Source organism: Lepidochelys olivacea (genome assembly GCF_965140295.1).
Source record: "Lepidochelys olivacea isolate rLepOli2 genome assembly, chromosome: 2".
Classification (NCBI taxonomy): domain Eukaryota; kingdom Metazoa; phylum Chordata; order Testudines; family Cheloniidae; genus Lepidochelys; species Lepidochelys olivacea.
In genome coordinates, this window is record NC_140412.1 from 157791053 (window position 1) to 157813865 (window position 22813).

At 43.9% G+C, this 22813-nt stretch overlaps 1 protein-coding gene across 2 annotated transcripts in view; it reads right to left on the reverse strand.

Annotated features, from left to right (window-relative positions):
* The window catches only part of TGFBR1 (transforming growth factor beta receptor 1), a 71783-nt gene that overhangs the window by 6296 nt on the left and 42674 nt on the right, over window positions 1–22813 (reverse strand). For both annotated transcript variants that reach the window (XM_084621248.1, XM_084621249.1), the window contains exons 6-7: window positions 10917–11073; window positions 1808–1932 (exon numbers count right to left, since the gene is read on the reverse strand). In XM_084621248.1, the coding sequence (XP_084477374.1) occupies window positions 1808–1932; window positions 10917–11073 (282 nt within the window). The remainder of the gene's footprint in view (window positions 1–1807; window positions 1933–10916; window positions 11074–22813) is intronic.

The following is a 22813-nucleotide window of genomic DNA, read 5'->3' on the forward strand; positions in this document are numbered from 1 at the left end:
ATTGTGTCTTCCTGACTTTGAACAGAAATTGGTTGTTTCATCAGCAATGAAACAAATTAAAGATATTCATAAAAGCTTTTAAAAAAACAGCTTAATTTATATCCTATCTTTTCATTCTGTATATTACCACACGTATTTACAAATAAGTGAAACATAAAGCACAAACAACTAATAATACAGGTTGCAATTTACATGGGACAACATGAACAAAATGCAAATTCCATTGCAAGTATCTTTGCCCATTTTCTTCATTTCTATTTTAAAGTTTAAAAGTGATTCTTTAAAGAGTATGACTGATGCTGTTCTAGGCTTAAATTGAAAATGTGAATCCCAATACAAGAGCAACTATAACCACCCTCCAATACTGGGAGAGTTTTCCATATTGCACTTTAAATACTTAGGAATAAGCTTTAGTACTGTGTGAGAAAGAGCAGATGTATACTTCCCATTACTGATAGACTCCTAAACTTTAAGACCAGAAGGGACCATCAAAATCAAACTAGTCAGACCCTCCTGCTCAATGCAGGCCACAGAACCTCACCCACTCCTGCAATGGGCTCATAACCTCTGGCTGAGTTACTGAAGTACTCAAAATTTGATTGGAAGATTTCAAGTTAGAGAATCCACTAGTTCAAACTAGCAAGTGACACGTGCCCCATGCTGTAGAGGAAATCAGATTCCCCCTTGCCCCCAGGTCTTGGTCAGTCTGACCTGGAGGAAAATGACAGTTGGACCCTGAGCACATGGACAAGACCCACCAGCCAGACACCTGGAAGAGAATTCTCTGTAGTAACTCAGAGCTCTCCCCATTTAGGGTCCCATCCGCAGCTGTTGGAGATATCTGGGAACAGCAGATTGCTTAAACTGGCATATGGCCAATCTCATCATACCACCCCCATCATAAACTTATCAAGCTCAGTCCTGAAACAAGTTAGATTTTTTGCACCCCCTACTCCCCATGGGAAACTGTTCTAAAACTCCATTCCTCTGATGGTTAGAAACCCTAGTCTAATTTCAAGCCTAAATTTGTTGATGGCAACTTTATATCCATTTGTTCTTGTGCCAATATTGGCCCGTAACTGAAATAAGCCCTCTCCCTCTCCGGTGTTTATCCCTCCAACGTTTGTATCTAAAGCAATCCTATCTCCCCTCAGCCTTCGTTTTATTAGCCAAGCTTAAGTCAAGTCTCCTCTCATATGGCAGGTTTCTCCATTCATCTAATCTTCCTAGTAGCCTCTCTCTGCACCTGTTATAATTTGAATTCATCTTCCTTAAAGATGGGAGACCAGAGCTGCACACAGTGCTCCAGAGGAGATCTCATCAGGGCCTTTTACAACTATAAAAACACTTCTGTCTCTTCCCAAGATGATCTGTGACAGAAAAATTGAGTTTTAAACTAGATATCTGAACACTGACTGCACTGGTAAGGATATGCGCAGGTAGTCCCGCACTTTCAAGGGCGCCAACTTTGCCCTTTTTCTATATGACTTTTGGGACAAATTCTGCTCTGGTATAAGAAGCAATTTCAAGAGGAGTTTCACTTACTCCAGGGCAGGGTTTGGCCATACATTTACAGATCAGCCCTAGTTAAGAAACTTGAGAAATGCTCACTATTTGACACTAGTTGATTGAAGCAAAAGATAAAATGGTTTTAAAAGCTAAGTATAAACCATGGAAAGTATGCTAAATTATGTAGTATAACAAAATATGATTGTGGAAAATAGGTATGTAAAGCTGTTCAGATTCTGCAAAACAATCAGTACAAAAACTTATAATTTAATATGCTCAATTTAGGATTGTCACGTACCACCAATTGAACATCGTCGTGCTATTTCCCAGAACACTAATCCCATCGCATAGATGTCAGCTCGCTTGAATGACTCAAAATGTTTCATATTTATAGAATCATCTAGGACCTCAGGAGCCATGTATCTATGAAAAATAAAAGAACCAAAATATCTTTTTCACATAAAATGCATACAGCACTAAGCTTTCAGTATTTCTTCAGCTCCAGCACATTGAACGAATCGGCTTAACATAAATCAATAAATTAAGAAAATTCTGACGTACTACATTAAGAGTAGAATTTCCAAAGTCACTGCATGTTGGCCTAAATCTGATTACATTAAAGTCAGTGGTAAAACGCCTAGTGAATTAGTCAACAGAAGCAATTAGGCCAATTCAGAGTGCTTTTCAATATCCCACCCTTTGTTGCACACCAATCTGCATGGCCTTGGTACAATGAAAAGCAGTTCAGTTACTTCCAGGTGTTTAACTTGTGACCCTTGACCTTGTGTCTGTGGTCTTCAACTGTTAAGATTAATTATTTGATTACAAATTGAAACTATGTTCAGTAGCTTTATTCCAGCAGGTGAAAAGAGGCAAGAAGCAAAGCAGGCTCTGAGCTACTGCCATTATAGGAAGGGGAAAGGATAGCAAGACAGAAAGCTGGAGCCACAGAATCTTCACAAGGGGAGGGCAAGCAAGCAACACAGTGGCTGCAATTTCCAGGAGACACACAGAGACACGAGTAGTGGCAGCAGATGATGATCTGGGGGAGAAGATAATTAGCTTTGAGGAAGGAGGCAGGTTGAAGGACAAAAAGGAGGAATTTTGCATTTGGGGCATTCCTAAAGATCATGGGGAAGAAGGGAGAAACATGGGAGTTAGAATGTGTTGCTAGACATGCTGGAGGCAAGAGATGCTAAAACCCTGTGGGCTGTATTGGAGGGAGGCATGGCTGGGGACTGCTAGAGAATGGAAAAAAGTTACTAGCCATACAGTAACTGGTTCTTCGAGATGTTGTGGCCAGCATGGATCAACTGTAGGTTCACATGTGCCTCAGATGCAAGATCTGATTTTTTTGCATACTGGTGTTCATTGGGGCCACATGAGGGTATACAGAGCAGAATGCAAGGGAAGATCAGGGCCAATCTGAAGCCCATAGTAGCAGAGGACTCTAAAAAGAAGGGATGGAGGTTGGATCATAGGAGCCACACTGATAGGTCAGAGAACCACACTTATAGGTACAGTATATGCCAGTGTCGATCCTCCTCAAGTTGACTTGCAAGGAGTAGCCCCTCAGGATGGCGGGAATGAGGAATATCAGTGCTAATAGTACTGCTATTAGCTAATAGCGCTAATGCTTTCCAATACTTGCCGTCTATTCTGGCAGCTAAATCCAACACAATGCTTGACAAAGGGTAATGGGGTACTCCATGTCACCTCCTTAGAGATCTCAAATGGACGTTTTTTTAAAGTGGAAGAGGATAATTGCTTGAGATCTGGTGAAGTGCCTTGATGTGCAGTGGGAAAGGTACACTAGCCAAATAGTAACACCAAGATACACTGAGTTATCCATTTCAATATCCTTTGTGGGGACATTGGCTTAACCTTTAGAACACCCAGCTACGGCTATAAATAGCCAGGACAAGAGCCTGGACGATTTGGCCCTGTCAACATGAAGCAAAGTCCTAAGTGCATTTACTGTACTTTTTCTCCCTGTGCCAAGTGCATCTTTGGAAAAGAGACAAGCAGGTTGACTGACTGGTTTAGATAAACACACCATGTTAGGAATGAACTTTGGACATTATCTCAGCACCACCTTTTCTCTGTGGAACACAGTATGTAGGGTTTGGCCATAAGTGCCTGAAACTCATTCACTCTCCTGGCTGAAGTAATGGCCATCAACAAGATGGTTTTCAGAGTGAGGTGGTGCAGGAAGCAGCCTGAGAGATTCTAAAGGAAACACCAGGAGTCTCAAAAGGTACTAGATCAGTGGTTCTCAAACTTTTGTTCTGGTGACCCCTTTCACATAGCAATCCTCTGCATGCGACCCCCCCCTTATAAATTAAAAAGACTTTTTTATATATTTAACACCATTATAAATGCTGGAGGCAAAGCAGGGTTTGGGGTGGAGGCTGACAGCTCACGACCCCCCATGTAATAACCTCGTGACCCCCTGAGGGGTCCCAACCCCCAGTTTGAGAACCCCTGTCCTAGATCAAGGTCCCAGACAAAAGTAGGTTCTTCTGACCAGTGGGTAAGTATATACCATGGAATGAGAAAGGAGAGCACAATGGTACAGGTATCTGACAATGTGAAACTGTACAAGGTACACTGTAACAGAGCTGAATGAGAGGCATCTCTGTTTTAAGTGCAGTAAGTAGTAGAGGATCTGAGGTGACCAGGTCCGGACAATACTAGGCTGCCCATAAAATACAGAATCGCTTCAACTTGGATGAGTAAGTTCTTCTTGAGAATGTTTTCCTTCTCTGAATCAGGATTTTGGGGATTCAACCAACCAACAGTTGGGCCATTAGGTCCATCAACTTCGGGCTAGAGGAACTATCTGTGAGAACAGATCTAGGAATTCTGGGAGTTGTACCTATGTGTAGTAGGTCAAAGTCAAAACTGCCTCAGTCAGCACAAAGCTGCAAAAATGAGTATGGCCATGTCTCCTGATTTTGGAAGTCACCCTAGGGATAAGGGAAACTTGTGGAAAGGCATGCACGCAGCCTTCAGACCACTGCAGAATGAAGGAGCCCAGTAACAACCCTGGGATTATGTAGAAACAAGAGACTTCTGGCACTTGGACTTTACATCAGTAGCAAACAGGTCTATCACTGTGGTTCCCCAATGTATGATCATCAACTCTGTAATAGACTTCCACAGCAAACACGTTGAAGTGGTGACTGACTGCTCAGAGAGCCCACCACACTGCTGCTGATGCTCAGGAGGTGAAGGGCCATTGGTGTTGTACTGCATTGGTGGCATGTCCAGAGTTTAAGGACTCCGCAAACAGGAAAACTGAGCATGTGCCTCCCTGCCTGTTTATGTAGTCCATCAAAGGTGTTGTCCATCAGGAGCTGAACTGTGAAGTTTTGAAGCACAGAATGGAAGGTAATGGAGCCTAGCCTGATGACTCTGAGCACTAACACACTGATATCCTACCAGGTCCAAATCCCTTGCATCTGTAACTCCTGAGCACATTCTGCACCAAAAAAAAATAAAAATTCTGCATACAATAGTTTAAAATTCTGCAAATTTTATTTGTCAAATAAATGCAGAGGCTCCAGCACAGCATTGGGGAACACAGGCCACTGGCTGCACAAAGGTGGGAGATCACTGTATAGCTCCCCCCAGGAAACTGACTCTCAGCAGTAAGGCTGCACCCAACCCTGACACAGCACAAGGACGGGGCTTGCTCCGGAAACACCCGAGGGCCATGCCCCTCTGTTCCCGGTGCACCAGGCATGGGCAGGCAGGGCTCAGCAAGGCAAGATCCAAGTGTCCTAAGTGTGTGTGTGGGGGGATCCAGGTGTGGGTTGAGAGGGTTCTGTATGGGGCAATCTGGGTGCAGGCGGCTCAGTGGGGAAATCCGTGTGTGTGTGGGGATCTGGATACACAGGGGCTTGTTGGGGGGTTCTGGGTGCAACAGTAATGGGACTCTGCAGAGGGGTCCAGGTGAAAGTGGTTCGGGCTCAGAGGAGGAGGTTTGGGTGTGGGTGAGATAGAGCTCGGCAGGGGGATATGGGTGTGGAGGCCTCAGTGGGGGGATGAGGGGGGTCCAGATGCAGCTGGTTGGCACTTGGTGGGATGGGGATCCGGGGGCAGGAGGCTCAGAAGGATAGTCCAGGTGCAGGGATAGTGGGGCTCATCGGGGCGGGGGGTGGTGGGGAGAAGGAGTGCAGAGGCTCGCTGGGAGGGTCTGGGTATGAGGGGGTCTGGATACACGAGGGTTGGGCGGATGTGGGAGCAGCTTCCTGTACAGGGATCCCTCCCCCTGCAGCTTAGGAGCGATGGGCGCAGGAAGCAGGGAAGGGAGTTTGTAGAGCTTCCTTCAGCTGAGGGAGAAATCTGGGGTGGATCGGACCTGGCCCCAGATGTCGTGCAAAGGAAGAGGAAGCCCCATCCTCCCAGCCCAGCCAGGACTAGCAGCTGATCCTGGGACAGGATAGGAGCCACCAACCAGGTCTTCCCCAGTCCTGTCTCCTGCCCCACAGTGATTTACCTCTCTGCCAGCTGCCCTGGACCCCCAAAAGTACTGCTGGGGAGAGTCACATAACCGCTCTTGTGGCTTACCTTTGCTTCCCCGTCAGAAAGTCATTTTTCTGTAGGGAAACACAGAAATCTGCAGCAGACAAATTCTGCGCATGCGCAGTGGTGCAGAATTCCCCCAGAAGTAAGAATTTGTAGGTGGCCCAAGTGGGCTCCCCAAAACTGAAACATCCATGATTAAACTCCTTGTTGAGAAAAAAGTAGAGAACGGTACTCTTTCCCCACATTTTTGGGCTCCTTTCACCCACTCAGATTTGCTACATGAGGTGGAATCACGACTACCGTATTCATCTAGTGTTTTGCTGAAGGATAGACCAACCTAAGTCAGAACTGGTGTGGTCAGTAATGAAGCCTAGCAGCTGCAAGTGCATCTGCATGGTCATTATTGGAGCTGTATTTGGTGCACCACTGCTTGCATTGAGAGGAATCTGTTTTTGGATTGGGGAGAGCATACCTCCCCAGATTTGATCAGGACTCTATAAGCTCTATTGTCTATGAGGGAATAAGACTTTTTCCCTAGTTCACCAGGAGGCCCCACTAAGAAAATAGGGAGACTGTATAACTTTAGGTATTCTGCATCCTTTTACTGGGATCTGCCTTTCCTCAGCCAATCATCCAGGTGAGGGCAGATTTGAATGCCTTTTCTGAGCTGCACTGCTACCACTGCTATACATTTTGTGAAGACTCTTGGTGCCACAGCAAATTTCAACAGCAGCATCTTGTATTGTAATGGTTGGGCTACACTGTGAATACTAAGTTCTTCCTGAGAGCTGGGTGGATGGCTATGCAGACGTACACATCCTGCAAGTCGAGAACCAAGAACGGTTCTTGATCCTGGAAACTTTAAATGAAAAGGAAGCAAGCGTTACCATTCTTAATCTGCGACAACGTAGTCGCTGAGTCTCCTCAGGTCTAGGCTAGAAGGGAGGAAGACACTCCCAAGTCAATTCTTATTGAGGATAAAAAGAAGAATTGGGAGTAGAAGAGCTCTTCCTTTATTCCCACAGTACCTCTTCTATGGCCCCTAGAAGGAGCAATGAAGTCACTTCTGTTTGTAAGTCTCGTGTGAGAAGTGCCCCTAAAGAGCAGCTGGCAGGAGAGGGCAGTGAATGGAACTGTATAGGGTAGCGTTGAACAGTGATGTCCAATACCCATTTGTTCATCGTCATAGCTGCCCAAGCCTGGTGGAATGGGACAAGGCAGTTCCTGAAGAGAAGCATAGCCCATAGGTCAACTCCATTGTGGCTCTTAACACAACCAAATTTGCTGAGCCAGAGAGCTCAATTAGTCAAGGAGGCAGATGACTAGCATCCACTCACCTAGTTTTCTTCTGATGCTGGTATTCTGGCAGTCTACCCAGGAGTAAGGAGAAGTCCTTTGCTTTTACTGGGGTTTGCATTCATAAGGTTCTCTGTAAGGAACTGGTATGTCTTCAGGGACTGTAATGTGGCTGTTGAGTCCTTGAGCGAATGGAGAACTTAATCTGTTCTCTGGCTGAAGGGCTTCATTCCCACAAACAGCAGGTCCTCTATTGTGTCCTGTATTTTGCATGGCATGCCTGGAGCCACGAGGCTCATCAAATAATGATGGCTGTGGGCATCGACCCTGTAGCCATATCAGAAGGGTCCATGGCCACCTGTAGCGACAGTCTCATGATCATCTGCCCCGCACCACTGGTGATTCCATCTAGCAGTACTTTTTACCCAGAGCCAGGATTAAATAGAGCAGAGTCCTGCACCAGTGTAAATTTCTCTCTCTGAAGTAGTTTTCTAATTTAGAGAGTAAAATTAAAATAGGTCCCTAATCCTGAATGCCTCTGAAAGTGCACATTCAAAGGAATGTTATAAACCAGAATAAAATAGCCTTGGTTCAAGAGGGAATGGATGAATAAAACAGTAATAACTATTTCTGAAAGAAGAACAGCAACAATAAGGTATGTGCTGGAAGTTGGGTACTTTCAGTCTGGAGACTTGTGTAACACCAATGGGATACCTGGAATGTATGCCATGTCAGTCTTTTAGTAAAATATAGAATTAACTTTGTGTGGGTCTACGGTTCTCAGGAGTAGGAAATAATGTTGAACTGGATAGGGTTGATAACATGCTACTAAAGTTTTAGGCCTGATAAGGAACAAAGACTTTGTCTACACTAGACAGCTTTTTAGCTGGAATTCAGCATTAGAATAGCTCCAGCATCATAAACAATGAAGGCAACTGCGAAGAATGGAGTACGGTTTAATTGTCCTGTCTACAGTTCTGTTTGCATCATTGTAACCATGTTGGTCCCAAGATACAAAACAGACAAGGAAGGTGAGATAATATTTTATTGGACCAAATTCTGCTGGTGAAAATGAAAAGCTTTTGAGCTACACTATGTTCTTCTACAGATCTGGGAAAGGTAATCAAGAGTGTCACAGATAAATACACAATGGAATAGAGCGTTGCAGCAAAGGAGAATTATGGCTAAAAAGGAGTTTAACTGCACAGATGAAGCCAAAGAGAAATGGAATAAGGTCACTATTAAGCGCACACTTTTTAAATAAAGTAAAGTAAACCCACTGTTTCCCAATCTGGGAGGTGGGTTCCTAAAGCGGGAGAGAGAGCATGCTGGCCTATACATTTCAAACCTACTCCCTAATCAGAGGCTAGAGACCATTGCCTTTCCCAAGCTCATGGTATTGGGTATAAACTTCTCATATTTCCCTCACAAGGTATCTGTCCAACACCATGTTACAGGCTAGATATCCTACTCTGCACCATTCATGTCCTATATTTGGTCAGACAACTATATTACATACTTCATGCTGAAGTCAGGCACCAACTTTCTATTTCCATCCTGCATATACTACCCTATATACCTTTACTGATTCATCTAAAATAACCCATGTATATGACAAACTGAAAGAGTGGATGGAGGTTGTATCATTATACAATAGAAGGCTATGTAATTGTAATTCACACAGGATACCACTGTTAGCTGGGAATACAATCATACAAATGTAGGACTGGAAGGGACCTCAATATGTCATCTACTCCAGTGTCCTGCACTCAAGGCAGGACTACATAATCACTAGAAAATTCCTGACAGTTGTTTGACTAACCTTGTCTTAGAAACCTCCAATGATGGGAGATTCCACAGCCTCCCTAGGCAATTTGTTAAAGCACTTAACTACCCTGACAATTAAGGAAGTTTTTCCTAATGTCCAACCTAAACCTCCCTTGCTGCAATTTAAGCCCATTGCTTCTTATCCTATCCTCAAAGGTTAACAATAACCATTTTTCACCCACCTCCTTGTAATAACCTTTTATGTACTTGAAAACTATCACGTCCCTCTTCAGTCTTTTTTCCAAACTAGACAAACCCAATTTTTTCAACCTTCCCTCATACGTCACGTTTTCTAGATCTTTAACCATTTTTGTTGCTCTCATCTGGACTTTCTCCAATTTGTCCACATCTTTCCTGAAATGTGGTGCCCAGAACTGGACACAATACTCCAGCTGAGGCTTTATCAGTGTGGAGTAGAGTGGAAGACTTAGTTCTCATGTCTTGCTTACCACACTCCTGCTAATACAGGGGTGAGCAAACATTTTGGCCTGAGGGCCACATCGGGGTTGAAAACTGCACGGAGGCCCAGGTAGGGAAGACTGACTCCCCAAACAGTGTGGCCTCCGCCTCTTATCCACCCGCTCCCACTTCTCACCCCCCGACTACCCCCCTCAGAATCCCCAACCCATCCAACCCACCCCCTTGTCCCCTGACCGCCCCCTCCCGGGACCCCTCACCCAGTGCAGGACCCCACCCCATATCCAACCCCCCCATCCAATCCCCCTGCTCCCTGTCCCCTATCCACACCCCCGCCCCCAATAGGCCCCCCGGGACTCCCATGCCTATCCAACTCCCCCCGCTCCCTGTCCCGACCGACCCCCCAGAACCTCTGCCCCATCCAACCACCCCCTGCTCCTGTCCCCCCTGACTGGTCCCCAAGACTCCCTGCACCTTATCCAACCTCCCTGCTCCCTGCCCCCCTACCGAGCGGCAGGCCAGAGCGCTGGTGGCGCGGTGAGGTGAGGATCTTGGGAGGGGGGGGGAAGGTGGGAAGCAGGGGAGGGGCTGGGGGCTAGCCTACCCGGCCAGGAGCTCAAGGGCTGGGCAGGACAGTGCCACGGGCCAGATGTTGCCCGCGGGCAGTAGTTTGCCCACCTCTGTGCTAATACATCCCAGAATTATGTTTGCCTTTTTTTTTTGGGGGGGGGGGGGGGAGACACGCAACAGCGTTACACTGTTGACTCATATTTAGCTTGTGATCCACTAGAGCTCCGAGATCCCTTTCTGCAGTACTCCTTCCTAGGCAGTCATTTCCCATTTTTTGTGTGCGCAATTGATTGTTCCTTCCTAAGTAGAGTACTCTGCCTTTGTCGTTATTGAATTTCATCCTATTTACTTCAGACCATTTCTCGTTTGTCCAGATTTTGAATTTTAATCCTATCCTTCAAAGCACTTGCAATGCCTCCCAGCGTAGTATCATCCACAAACCGTATAACTGTATTCTCTATACCATTATCTAAAATCATTTATGAAGATATTGAAGAGGTGCTGATCTCCCAATACCCAGTACTATTTGCAAATTTTTGCAGTGCTAGACACGCTGAGACCCAGATTCAGCAAGGCTCTTGTGCATGGAGTAGTTCCATTGACTCATCGACAGGAAAGGATGGGAGTGGGGGAAGCCCTGCCTGCTGCAGACAATTTTGTAGGTTATTCTTCATACTGCCATTCTGACCCATGACTATCAATCTCTTACACAGAAAGGAGAGGAAGAAGCATTCTGAAGAAAAATAATTTGATAATGATTTTACCTTTTTGTTCCCACTCTGTGGTTTGGGGCAATATCAATTGTGTCTGTAGCTGAATCGTGTCTCACTGCCAATCCTAAATCCGCAATACAACACGTTCCATTCTTTTTTACCAATATATTTTTTGATTTCAAGTCTCTGTGAGCAATGGCTGGCTTTCCTGCAGAGGAAAAAAAATAATTTAAAAAAAAAAAAAAGGTAGAAGAGGCAAAAGCCCCAAAACAAATCCCTACTACTAACTAAAGAACGTTTCAGAAATCCTCTACTACATATTCTCACCTGGGTGAGGAGTTCAAGATTTTGAGGTTATGAATCAAAGAATCACATTTGTATCTATAATGTGAAGGTTTGATGTGGAGTTTTAAATGTAGGTTCTTGAAGAAAACAGAAAGATGTGCTCTATTGGTAGAACAGCCACGATCTGCATATGTGAAATTTGTAGATTAGTTAATATGATCACTATATTCTAGGAATTTAGCACTGATTTGTCTACGGCTGAAGGGAAAAAAATGTACTAGCTAGAGTCACACTCATCTCTGTACAGTTGTGACTACAAAACAATAGTTGACTAAACAGAACAATACATTATATTGAACATCACTTGATGATATTTTGGAAAGACTATTCATATGAATTGAGCAACTAATGTATAACAAAAATGGTGTAATAAGCTAATGTCTTTGGTGTAGCAAAATTTTTTGTATACAATTGTGCCTTCTAGGTACTACCACAATATTATAGGAGAACAACAGAAATGTTGAGACAGGACTTTCATTCTAAACCCGTGTTTAACTACTTATAACTTTGAGCAAAGATTATCTTTTGGAATGACATTACTTATAACTTAGTTTCAAAGCAGAAGTGTGTGTTTACCATGAACCCCACAAACAATTTCAATGTTCATCAAAGCATAATTAATAGATATCTTTTTAAAATGAAAGGAGCTATTGAAGGGATGAACTGTTGTCTACCAATGCCTGTAAGGGCTTGTCTACACGAACATTTAGTTTGTGGTAAGCTACAGTGTGAATCTACCCCAGTCTAGTCTGCCACACACTAAACTGTCTGTATGAACCTTGCTGATGAACAGTTCGTGTGCTTTAATCTACCCTGCTCTGAAATGGAAACAGATGAAACCACACTAATGAACTGCTAGTGCATGGCAGAAGCAGACCCCAGCTTGCAGTGAACTAAATTTCAAGCAGACAAGCCCCAACCTGCAGTTAAAGGAAATCCATCTGGTTAGATTTATGTCTGCATGATCCTAAGGTACTATACTTGCTCAGTGCTGCAGAGGAAAGCAAAAAGTACCAAGGCTCCCTGCAAGCATGTCCCAGAGGAAGACTGCTTCTAAACCTTCAAATTTTTCCATCAGTTTAAATACCACAGTTAAGGTTATAAACCCATACATGTCCCAAGATAGCAACGACATCCAAATCATTCATTTCTGTGAATGCTGATCACTTATTTTAAAGCACTTTACACATTCAAAAAGCATTACAAACATTAAATCAATCAATCTTTACTATATACCCCTTGAGGTTGATACAGTAAGTAATCACATTTTACAAATATGAAAACTAAGGCTGAGGTATAACGTGCTCAAGGCCACCCAGCAATTCAGTGGCACAGCCAAGACGAGACACTGATCACATTCTGGAATACAACGTTTTGTTGAAATTCTAGGGAAGCCTTCTACACAAGTAATTTTCATGGGGGAGAGAGAGAGAGATTAGGCTGGATTGGCTTTTTTTGGTAAGACAATGATTTGGAACTTCTGTATCTTCAAATCATGATAAACACCAGTACAAATATGTACCTAAAACAATTCCCTTTGGGTAGTGCCTATGTTCTTCAGTAGCTTTGCCAAGCTCACAGCAGGACCAATATGCTGCAGGACTATTTTTCCTTATATGAAGCCTCATTATATAAGCCATCGGAGACCGTATATTTATAATGGAAGTGTTAATTAGAAGTGAAAAGAAATTGAGACCAGTCTGAAATATAATTTCAGGATTTTGTGTTTTCCTTACAATACAAGGCAAACCATGATCTGTGTTCAATAAAATAGGTGAAGAATGTTCTACCATTTATGAAAAATCCAACTCCTTACCAAATACTGAAAAATCAACTCCTTTTGCTGCTAAGAATATTCTTTCTCCAGATAAAAAGAAAATAATGTTTCCAGAGTAACTTTATTTTTTCTTGTCTTGTTTTTCTGACAAGTAGGTACTGCAGCTAATCTCTCTCAAAATAAAGAACATTTTTAAGTAAGCTCTTATGTTTTGAGACTTGAGTCACAGGCCTGTAACATTTTGGTGTGTGTATATATATAAAAAATTTGTTATCAGAGAATTCCACTCAGATCTATTACATACAGTAGCGACATTTTTGAACACGTTATTGGTTTTAATATATTCCACTCACTGAAGGTTAGCATGCACCCAGTGCACTTGAGCTGGAGACTTTTGGTCAGCAGTGCCCATCAGGGAGGTGCATGAACCCTGAGTGTCCTCATGCCTCTAGTTGAAAGAATACAGGGTAGGGTCACCTCAACAATTCTCCCCATCCAGTTCCTTTGCACTGGAATCTTGGTGATACCAGACTGAAGTAGTAGCAATGCAGTGTGTGTCATAGAATGTGGGTACACAACACATCTTGAACCACAACTACTTTACAGGTAAGTAACCGTTTCTTTGGGTGTTTGTACATATATTCCACTGTAGATGCCTCCCACGAGCAGTACACCTTTGCTGGCGGAAAATCGGAATCTACTCGAACTGTCTTACCAAAGTTTGCATCAGCTCTGGATGCTTCAAGGATGGCATAATGTTGAGCAAACGTGTACCAAAGACTGAGCTGTTGCCTTACAAAAGTCTTGGACTTGATCATTGCTAAGAAAAGCCATAGAAGTAGCTTGAGCCCTAGCAGACTGTACAGTAATCGTTGCTCGTGGTGGCACTGTTGCTAGGTCAGAACAAATCCTGATGAAGGCAGTGATCCAACTGGAAATTCTTTAGGATGTTACTGCCTGGCTTCTCATTCTCTCTGCATAAGCTACAAAGAGTCTTAGTGAGGATCTCTATCAATCAGTTTTGTCCTCTCTATATAAAAAGAAAATGACCTACAAATGTCCAGTGAGTGTAGCTGTCATTCCTGAAAGTATGTGGTTCTGGAAGAACATTGGTAAATGTATGATCCTGGTTTAGGTGAAATTCAAGACCACTTTTTATAAGAATTTGGGGGTGAGGACTTAATGAGACCCTATTCTTGTAAAAAACTGTAAATGGGCATGTAACATGAAAATTTCCCACAATATTTGTGAGATCTTACTAAGTAAGTTTCTGTACATTGTGGGCCATAGATTATATGTAATTCCATGGGGGAGGGTGATTACAGCTCCTGCAGGAGTAAAGAACAGCAGAGGGTGAGATTAGGCAAATTCATTCACTTTGTAACACCTCCAGAGAAGTACCATCACCTGGACAGGCTCACATATGCTGGCTCAAACTGGATTCTCCAGAGATCAGACAAGGAAAGAACTCTTGGATAAATAGGTTTCAGAGTAGCAGCCGTGTTAGTCTGTATCCGCAAAAAGAAAAGGGGTACTTGTGGCACCTTAGAGACTAACAAATTTATTTGAGCGTAAGCTTTCATGAGCTACAGCTCACTTCATCGGATGCATACAGTGGAAAATACAGTGGGGAGATTTTATATACACAGAGAACATGAAACAGTGGGTGTTACCATACACACTGTAACAAGAGTGATTAGGTAAGGTGAACAGGAGAGCGCAGGAGGGGGAACGGGGACCTTTTGTAGTGATAATCAAGGTGGGCCATTTCCAGCAGTTGAAAAGAACGTGTGAGGAACAGTAGGGGGAGGGGGGAAATAAACATGAGGAAATAGTTTTACTTTGTGTAATGACTCATCCACTCCCAGTCTTTATTCAAGCCTAAGTTAATTGTATCCAGTTTGCAAGTTAATTCCAATTCAGCAGTCTCTCGTTGGAGTCTAAAGTTTTTTTTTTATTGAAGAATTGCCACTTTTAGGTCTATAATTGAGTGACCAAAGAGATTGAAGTGTTCTCCGACTGGTTTTTGAATGTTATAATTCTTGATGTCTGATTTGTGTCCATTTATTCATTTACATAGAGACTGACATGTACATTGGCCAAACTGGACAGAGGGGCATTGCTGGCACATGATGGCATATATCACATTGGTAGATGTGCATGAGAATGAACCTCTGATGGTGTGGCTGGTGTGATTTGGTCCTATGATCGTGTCCCTTGAACAGATATGTGGACACAGTTGGCAACGGGCTTTGTTGCAAGGATAGGTTCCTGGGTTAGTGGTTTTGTTGCGTGGTTGCTGGCGAGTATTTGCTTCAGGTTGGGGGGCTGTCTGTAAGCAAGGACTGGCCTGTCTCCCAAGATCTGAGAGAGTGATGGGTCGTCCTTCAGGATAGGTTGTAGATCCTTGATGATGAGTTGGAGAGGTTTTAATTGGGGGCTGAAGATGATGGCTAATGGCGTTCTGTTATTTTCTTTGTTGGGCCTGTCCTGTAGTAGGTGACTTCTGGGTACTCTTCTGGCTCTGTCAATCTGTTTCTTCACTTCAGCAGGTGGGTATTGTAGTTGTAAGAAAGCTTGATAGAGATCTTGTAGGTGTTTGTCTCTGTATGAGGGGTTGGAGCAAATGCGGTTGTATCGTAGAGCTTGGCTGTAGACAATGGATCATGTGGTGTGGTCTGTTTGAAAGCTGGAGGCATGTAGGTAGGCATAGCGGTCAGTAGGTTTCTGGTATAGGGTGGTGTTTATGTGACCATCGCTTATTAGCGCCGTAGTGTCCACGAAGTGGATCTCTTGTGTGGACTGGTCCAGGCCGAGGTTGATGATGGGATGAAAATTGTTGAAATCAAGGAATTCCTCAAGGGCTTCTTTTCCATGGGTCCAGATGATGATATCAATGTAGCGCAAGTAGAGTGGGGCATTAGGGGACGAGAGCTGAGGAAGCGTTCTTCCAAGTCAGTCATAAAAATGTTGGCATACTGTGGGGACATGCGGGTACCCATAGCAGTGCTGCTGATTTGAAGGTATACATTGTCCCCAAATATGAAATAGTTATGGGTGAGGACAAAGTCACAAAGTTCAGCCACCAGGTTTGCCGTAACATTATCGGGGATACTGTTCCTGATGGCCTGTAGTCCATCTTTGTGTGGAATGTTGGATGTAGAAGGCTTCTACATCCGTAGTGGCTAGGATGGTGTTTTCAGGAAGATCACAGATGGATTGTAGTTTCCTCAGGAAGTCAGTGGTGTCTTGAAGATAGCCGGAAAGGCTGGTAGCGTAGGGCCTGAGCAGGGAGTCTACATAGCCAGACAATCCTGCTGTCAGGGTGCCAATGCCTGAGATGATGGGGCGTCCAGGATTTCCAGGTTTATGGATCTTGGGTATCAGATAGAATACCCCTGGTCGGGGTTCTAGGGGTGTGTCTGTGCAGATTTGATCTTGTGCTTTTTCAGGGAGTTTCTTGAGCAAATGCTGTAGTTTCTTTTAGTAACCCTCAGTGGGATCAGAGGGTAATGGCTTGTAGAAAGTGGTGTTAGAGAGCTGCCTACTAGCCTCTTGTTCATATTCCGACCTATTCACGATGACGACAGCACCTCCTTTGTCAGCCTTTTTGATTATGATGTCAGAGTTGTTTCTGAGGCTGTGGATGGCATTGTGTTCAGCACGGCTGAGGTTATGGGGCAAGTGATGCTGCTTTTCCACAATTTCAGCCCGTGTACATTGGCAGAAGCACTCTATGTGGAAGTCCAGTCTGTTGTTTCGACCTTCAGGAGGAGTCCACCCAGAATCCTTCTTTTTGTAGTCTTGGTAGGAAGGTCTCTGTGGGTTAGTATGTTGTTCAGAGGTGTGTTGGAAATATTCCTTGAGTCAGAGATGCTGAAAATAGGATTCTAGGTCACCACAGAACTGTATCATGTTCGTTGGGGTAGAGGGGCAGAAGGAGAGGCCCCGAGATAGGACAGATAGTAATGTGATGTATGCCATCATGTGTCAGCAATGCCCCTCTGCCATGTACATTGGCCAAACCGGACAGTCAGTACGTAAAAGAATAAATGGACACAAATCAGACATCAAGAATTATAACATTCAAAAACCAGTCGGAGAACACTTCAATCTTTCTGGTCACTCGATTACAGACCTAAAAGTGGCAATTCTTCAACAAAAAAAACTTCAAAAACAGACTCCAACGAGAGACTGTTCAATTGGAATTAATTTGCAAACTGGATACAATTAACTTAGGCTTGAATAAAGACTGGGAGTGGATGGGTCATTACACAAAGTAAAACTATTTCCTCAGGTTTATTTCCTCTCCCCCCAAGTTCTTGTCAACTGCTGGAAATGGCCCACCTTGATCATCACTACAAAAGTCCTCCCCTACTGGTAATAGCTCACCTTACCTGATCACTCTTGTTACAGTCTGTATGGTAACACCCATTGTTTCATGTTCTCTGTGTATATAAAATCTCCCCACTGTATTTTCCACTACATTCATCCGATGAAGTGAGCTGTAGCTCACGAAAGCTTATGCTCAAATAAATTAGTTAGTCTCTTAGGTGCCATAAGTACTCCTTTTGGATAAATAGCTTGAGTTTAAACTGACTCAGGGTCTTCTTTCTGATCCAATAAATGGATAAAGTTCTGTCTCAGGAGGAGGGGAAGGAATCCTTGCGAAAAAATTGGAAGGACTGACACTGACCCAAGCCCTCGATGGAGTTGCAGGGGGTGAGGGGGCAGGGATGATCACTAATAAGCTATTTTATCATGTGTATACGGTTGTTGGGTTTTTGTGGGGTTTTTTAGGGTGGGGGGGAGAAAGTTTCTCTGCAAAGCCTTTATGTGGAATAAATGTGTGCTTAGAAAGTGCTGGGTGGTAATTACAGCTGTTCATAGCTTCTGAAGAGAAAACAGAGTGCAGATGCTAGCACACAGTCTGGCTTATGGGGATATCACAGTGTATGCAGGAAACTGAGCAGCTGAGAAAAAGCCCTGGGTCAAGATGGAGAGTGGCCTGGGTCTCTATTCAAGAGGTGACAGCTGATTAGCTGGGTGCTGTTGGTGGACCACGGAGGGGAAATACAGATACATTTGCCCTGAACAGTGACGGGGGGAGAGGGGATCCTGCTATTGAAGATTTCAGCTCTCTCACTGTTATTACAACTGGGAAAGCTGTCTTATGTGATAAGTAGAAGAGAGAGCACAAGGCTAAGGGCTCAAAGGGTGGTCCCATAAATCCTGCTAATACTAAATTAATGTCCCAGGAAAGAAGAGATTCCTGTTAGTGAGTAAACCCTTATGAGGCCTTTTAAAAATGTTCTTACCATGGGATGGGAGACCATTGAACATGCCTGGAGAGGAGGGTGAATGCAAGAGATGGCTGTCAGGTGAGATTAAAACATAACAAAAACCCTCCAGCCTTATTTTAACACATCTTGGACCTGCACTTTGACTGGAGACTGATGGGTGCAAGTAGAACATTTTTTCCACTTAGCCATTAAAGTGGTTCTACTTTTGACTCTTGCTGCTAGTGAGGACATGTGAACACACTCTCCAGTGCAGTTAGCCACTCATCATCCACACTGAGTTGGAGACTGAAGATTGGGGTGTATAATTTAGTCATGATTCAGAGATTGTCCTAGAGCAACAATAAAGTAATTGGAGGTTGTAGTGATAGGGTTAGAAGATCAAAGAATGAGTAATGCCTTGGCCATCCCAGGGCTATTAATCATCCCAGGTCAGTTTTGTTTCAACTTTCTGATCACACTAATAATCATACAGTATCTCTAGATCACAGGGAAACAGGAATACATGTGTTACTGGTCCTGGGTTCTGGTTGGCCCTGGAGCAGAAGTGACATTTTGTTTTCTTGGTTGCAAACAGATCTATGTTGGGGAACCCCTATTTGTTGAATATCTGCACTACCTTGTTTTTCAGGACCATTTAGGATTTTCAACTAAGTATCTGCTGAGGTGATCCACCAACATGTTCTGCGCGTCAGGCGACATGAAGCTTTGATAGTGATGTTGTTCCAAATGCAGAAGTTCCAAACTTGTACCACCTCTGGGAACAAGGGGTTTGATCTTGCTCCCTCTTCTTTGTCAAAGGTAACAGTCATCTGTGATCACCTGGACAGTAAGGCTTTTGAGAGATGGAAGAAATACTTTGCAGGCACAAAATACAGCTCGCAGCTCCAAGATGTATACAAGAGCTGGCCTATAGACCCTGAGTTTGTGCCTATCCAGGTGTGCTCTCCAACCCAGCATGGAGGCATGTGAGGGAAATGGAAAGGAGAACAGTACTCCCCTGCATATCCACTACCTTGATGATCAAACTGTAAGCAGCATGTCCAAAAGATACTTCACTGATACAAACTTCAACCAGCTTTGCATCCACTACAGGTGACATCTGGCATAAGTGGAGGATGCCATGTTTCCTAGCAATCCCAGCTAAGACCTTACTTTTGTTCCTGGGAAAGCCTGTAGATCGATCCATAGGGTTAGGATGGACTGAAACATTTCCTGAAGGCAAGTAGGCTGTTGCGGTCAGAGTTGTGAATGGCTCCAATGAACTCAATTCTTTGTACAGGAGATTGTATCATTTTTCCTGTTTATTTTAGGCCCAGCTGTGCAAATGGCAACTGTTTCTGATGGATGCTGTCCATTATTTGTTGGATAGACCAAATGCAAATTAACCAACTGCCCAGACATGGGAATATGTGAGTATGGAGTCATTTGAAGTGAGCTGCAACCACTGCCCTATACTTTGTAAAAACTCTTGTGCTGATGAGAGGCTAAATGGAAACACTGTATATTGCTAATGGTAGTCCCCTACTAGGCATCTTAAATAGCTATCCACCCAAGCCACAAAGTATGTGAAAGTAGGCATTCTGCAGACTTAGATCAGTGTGCCAGTTATTTCAATCTCAGGATGTGATAGACACAAGGGACATCAGCTTTCTGAATTTTAGCTTGTGAGCACCTCTGTCCCTTCTACTCTTATGTACCACAGGCAGAACAGTCTAGTCTCATGTACGGCATAATATTTTGCCGTAATTTTGGTTGTTGTGTTTAGCATGAAGGTGCTGGGTGGCCTGTGATATTCAGGAAGAGGTTAGACTAGATGATCCGGTGGTCCCTTCTGGCCTTACATTCTATGATTATGATCCTGGATGGTGTTCAATTTTCTTGGTTGCAGGGTAGTCCTCAGATCCCTCCCCCCACCACCAGTCCCCTTTTGGGTATGAAAAAAATATCATGAGTAGAAACCCCTTCCCATGTGCTGTAAAGCAACCTCCTCTACTGCTCTGAGAGCTAGAATACGCTGTACCTCTTAAAGCAGTACCAACTCATGAGAACGGTCCTTGAATAAGAAAGGGGAAGGTGAGTAAGGCAGGACAAGGACTGATATTGGATTGTGTATCCCAGTACCACAGACTGTCTGGAACCATCAATCAATGGTTATGGAGTTCCAGACACTGAGGTACAACAGGTTCCCCAAAGAAGGGGACAGTCACATTCTGGGGTGCAATCCAAACCAGTGAAGAGTTGCCACCTCTTGGATTTACAAGTGCCTCACAATCCCTGGCCCCTGTGGATCTCCACCTGGGATGGCCACAGCCAGCAACACGCATGGACTCTAAATACTGGGCAGCCCTGGTCCAATGCTTTGGATCCTGAAACCTGCCTGCAACACCACAGATTTCTCTTGGCTTCCACCAGCCTTGGTTAACAACTGGTATGGTGACTCCACACACTCCTCAGCTCAGTTTTCCCACAAACTGAAAAGTCCAGCCCTGCCCTGGAACAATCAGAGGGCTATTAAAGTTCATTGCCCTTTTAAAGGAGTCAATATTCAACAGTTTGTTACTTGAACTGGAGCTACCAAACAGTTCAGTTTACACACAGCCTGGTTTAGATTAAAAACAAAACAAAAGGTAGGATTTTAAGTCCATTCAAGTAGACGGTAACATAGAAATGGTTACCAACAAATAAAAGTGAAAACATGGATCTACATCTAAAACTTTACTTAACAAGTCTCGGTTCAAGACTTCATTTAAGATGGCCTTTTTCACCCCCAGTCTTCCAGCAGGATGGTGACTATCTGCTCCTCGATCAGGATCTCTCCCAGAGGCCCAAAGGTGCTGGGGCCTTTATCTTCTTAGGTCAAAGAGATAAAGGGGCAGAAAACCTTAAGTTCATAGTTCAGTGAACCTGTGAAGTGGATTCTTCTGAAGGTTAACCCTCAAAGTAAAGTTTATCCATGAGGAAGGCAACATGGAGTCTGGTGATGAACAAGGCTCCATGCTCTTTCTTCCCACACTTGTGTTTACTCAATTGCAAATTGTTCCCTTTCCTGCCATCTCCTCCCACAGCTGTCTTGAGAACCCTATTTACTACTATATGTAATTGATGTAAACACAGTCCTTTGTTTAGGAGAGATCTGTTTAACAACTTTTGCCAAGGGCTGTCTGCTTCTGAACATGTGCTAACACCACAAGGGGGGAGGGGGATTCATAACTGCATATACATTTTGCTACATACATTTCCTTATGATATTGACTAGCAAGTTATTAGTTTTCAGAATGATAACTCAAGGCATATTTTGTACAAATATTATTGCAATACTGTGTAGGGTATGAATTCAGAAGTGATTTAAAATCACAGACAGATAGGGAAGATCAAGATGACTAGGGCTCTGCTCTTGATGAAGCAGTCAAATTGGCTGTCTTGATGTTGGTGGAGTCTAATGGGTAAAGCTTATTGATACAGAAGCCTATGACTTTCTTAGTAGAGACTTATCCTGCTTTCAAGGAAACAGCCTGTCTAGGCTGGAAGCTAGGCTGTCAATTATATTGTTGAGGCCTATGCTGCCTCCTTTAGGGGCTGGGGCATACACTCTTAGCCCTGGTCTACACTTGGGGGGGGTGGGAATCAATCTAAGATATGCAACTTCAGCTACATGAATAACGTAGCTGAAGTCAACGTACTTAGATCGACTTACCGTGGTGTCTTCACTGCAGTGAGTCGACTGCTGTAGCTCCCCCGTCGACTTGGCCTGCGCCTCTCGCACAGCTGGAGTACAGAAGTCGACGGGAGAGCACTCGGGGTTCCATTTATTGCGTCTAGACTAGATGCGATAAATTGATCCCCGCTGGATCGATCGCTGCCCACCAATCCAGCAGGTAGTGAAGACATACCCTTAGTAACCTTAATGTTGCTCTCAATTCTTTAAGGAGTGTAAAGCCTCATCAATCTTCTTGCTGAAGAGGCTGCACTCATCAGAGGGTGGGCCCCTCAGTGGTTTGGACTTCCCTCTGTATGTGTTTTGTGTGGAGACAAAGACCTCTGCATGGTGAAAATTGCCATGGATCTGAAGGTTATAGTTGCTGCATTGAGAGCTGACTGCAGTGATGTCCTGGCTACTAGCAGGCCTTCAGTAACAATAGATTTAAACTCCTCCTCCATACCCTGTTCAGTAAAGCCCAGTTAATAAAGTCATATTTCAATAATAGAGTCCATTAGTTAGTGATTCTCATTTGGAGGCTAGATGCAGAATAAGTCTTCCTTCCAAAGGAATCAGTCCTCTTTGGCTCCTAGTCTTTTTGTAATTTGTAATGTCCCTGCTTCAACCTCTTGTTTTCTGCTCCCACCATCACAGTACCTGAAGCAGGGTGACCAAAGGAACTGTTCAACTCCTGAGATGGCACCTGGTAGCAACAGTCCACTTTCTTTGAAGTCTGTACTGGAGAAGCCTGGCATGGTCCAGCAATCCTTCACTGATGGGTAAAACTACTCACTCAGGTCCAGTTGTGTGTAATATAATCAATAGT